General features: G+C 49.9%; 1 protein-coding gene across 1 annotated transcript in view; it reads left to right on the top strand.

Moving 5' to 3' along the window:
- Positions 1–1,722, top strand: part of WBSCR16 (Williams-Beuren syndrome chromosome region 16) — a gene marked incomplete at its 5' end in the record, with an annotated part of 13,059 nt that overhangs the window by 11,076 nt on the left and 261 nt on the right. Inside the window, one exon of the mRNA XM_010141957.1 lies at positions 160–245. Within this exon, the coding sequence (XP_010140259.1) occupies positions 160–245 (86 nt within the window). The remainder of the gene's footprint in view (positions 1–159; positions 246–1,722) is intronic.

Raw genomic sequence — 1,722 nt, 5'->3', positions numbered from 1 at the left:
CCCCAAGTACATTTATTGTACTTGGAACTCAACTCGATGGCTTTCATACTGCATGTGTAACCCTTTATACTCCCTGAAACGTTGTGGTCACAAGAATTCTTCGTTTTTCGTGATTCTGCCTTATTTTAGACATTTTTTTTTTCTTCCCTCCTGGTATAGACAGAGGAGAGCTGTTTGTATGGGGCAAGAATCTAAGAGGGTGCCTGGGAACTGGAAGACTGGAAGACCAGTATTTCCCCTGGAGGGTAAGGATGGTAGTATTAAGGCCAAGAGAATATTCTTCAGCTAGTCTTTGTTATCCTGAGGGCAAGAAACATCATTTGCTGTTTAGTTTTGTTGGGTAATTTTGAAAGAAGTAGAAGCCTAAGATGACTTACAGAATTGTTGTTATTTCTAGAGGTCCTTGCGTAGCCCGCTTAGGGATGGAGGTTTTCGGTAAATTTTTTAGTCTGCTGTTTCAATAATGATTTCAGATCCCAAAGCAACATCTGGTGCTGTCTGAACAGTCTGACAACAGTCTTCTACCTGCTACCCCTTACTGTCCCTTCCCTCCCCTTCCAACCTGCACTTCACTTTCACACGTGCTGCAAAGAAAACCACCAGTGTTGGTCATCTGTGAACCAAAAGACGTACAGTACACATCTAAATTAGGTGAACAGTCTGGTCGTGGTGGTCAGACTGCAGTGGCAGCAGGTCCACAGAGCAGTGGGCTTCCTTCCTTCCAAGTCAAGCAGCTGCAGTGGTGGGTGGCTGCCCCGGCGCTGTGGTTGCAGGAGGAGATCCTCAGCCACGGCACTGTTTTCATAGCTGTTTCACAACCCTTCCAGTTCCAGCCCCCCCTCTCAGATGGCTCTGGGAGCCAGACGCTGTGGGTGTAGAAGAGTCTTTGGCTCTGGAGCTCAGCACTCAGCCCAGCAGATGTTCTCAGTCTCTGTGAAGCCCAAGTAGGAGAGGAGGGAGGCAATCAGTTGGACCACCCTGGAGTCCCTTTCTGTGTGTCTGGACTTGCAGCGGATGTGTTTCTTTAACGTGCTTTCTCCTCCTTTTAAAAATGAATGAAAAACCTACCAGCTCTGGAGGATTTGCCTAAAACCACACTGCTGTGTCTGAGCAGAGTTTCTGAATTCAGCAACTGTGACATGTCCAGGTTTCCCTAAGTGAGGAAGATGAGGGTTATGCTGCCTCAGCCAGCTCCTGTCTGGCACCACTACAGCAATGCACCGCAGCAAGGGCAGTTACCAGGACACTGGGGCCTCCTGCCCTAGAAGGAGCCATCTCTGCTGTCCGTTCGCTCTGAGGATAAACCACGTTGGTAGCCTCTGCTTTCCTTGAGTTCAAAGTCAGCCTTAAGTGCAAGAGCCGGAACTGCACTAGTGAGTGAGCTGGGTCTGCTTAGCATCCAAGTGAGAATTGCCCAAGGACGAGTTGAGCTTTTGCCTCATCCCAGTCCTTGCTGATGAGGGAGGAGGCAAATCCTTGTGGTGCTTGGGCAGATCCTCTTCCTGCTGTCCGGATTACGCTCTGTCCATCGGCTTGTTTCTGCTGCTGAACAGATGGGCTGGGGCTCCTCGCTGTCTGGTGACCCCTCTCTGTCCCCCCAAAGGTTCGTGTGGAGGGAGAAGGGGAATATTCACAGCTGGCTGCACGAGCACGTCTGGTGCTGAGTCTTGCTTTCTCTGGGTTTTCGAGATGGCACTTTCATTGGTGCAAAGCCCTGTGGAA

Source organism: Buceros rhinoceros, unplaced genomic scaffold (genome assembly GCF_000710305.1).
Source record: "Buceros rhinoceros silvestris isolate BGI_N320 unplaced genomic scaffold, ASM71030v1 scaffold16388, whole genome shotgun sequence".
NCBI lineage: Eukaryota > Metazoa > Chordata > Aves > Bucerotiformes > Bucerotidae > Buceros > Buceros rhinoceros.
The sequence above is the reverse complement of the archived record's forward strand: the minus strand, read 5'-3'. Positions and strand labels throughout refer to the sequence as shown.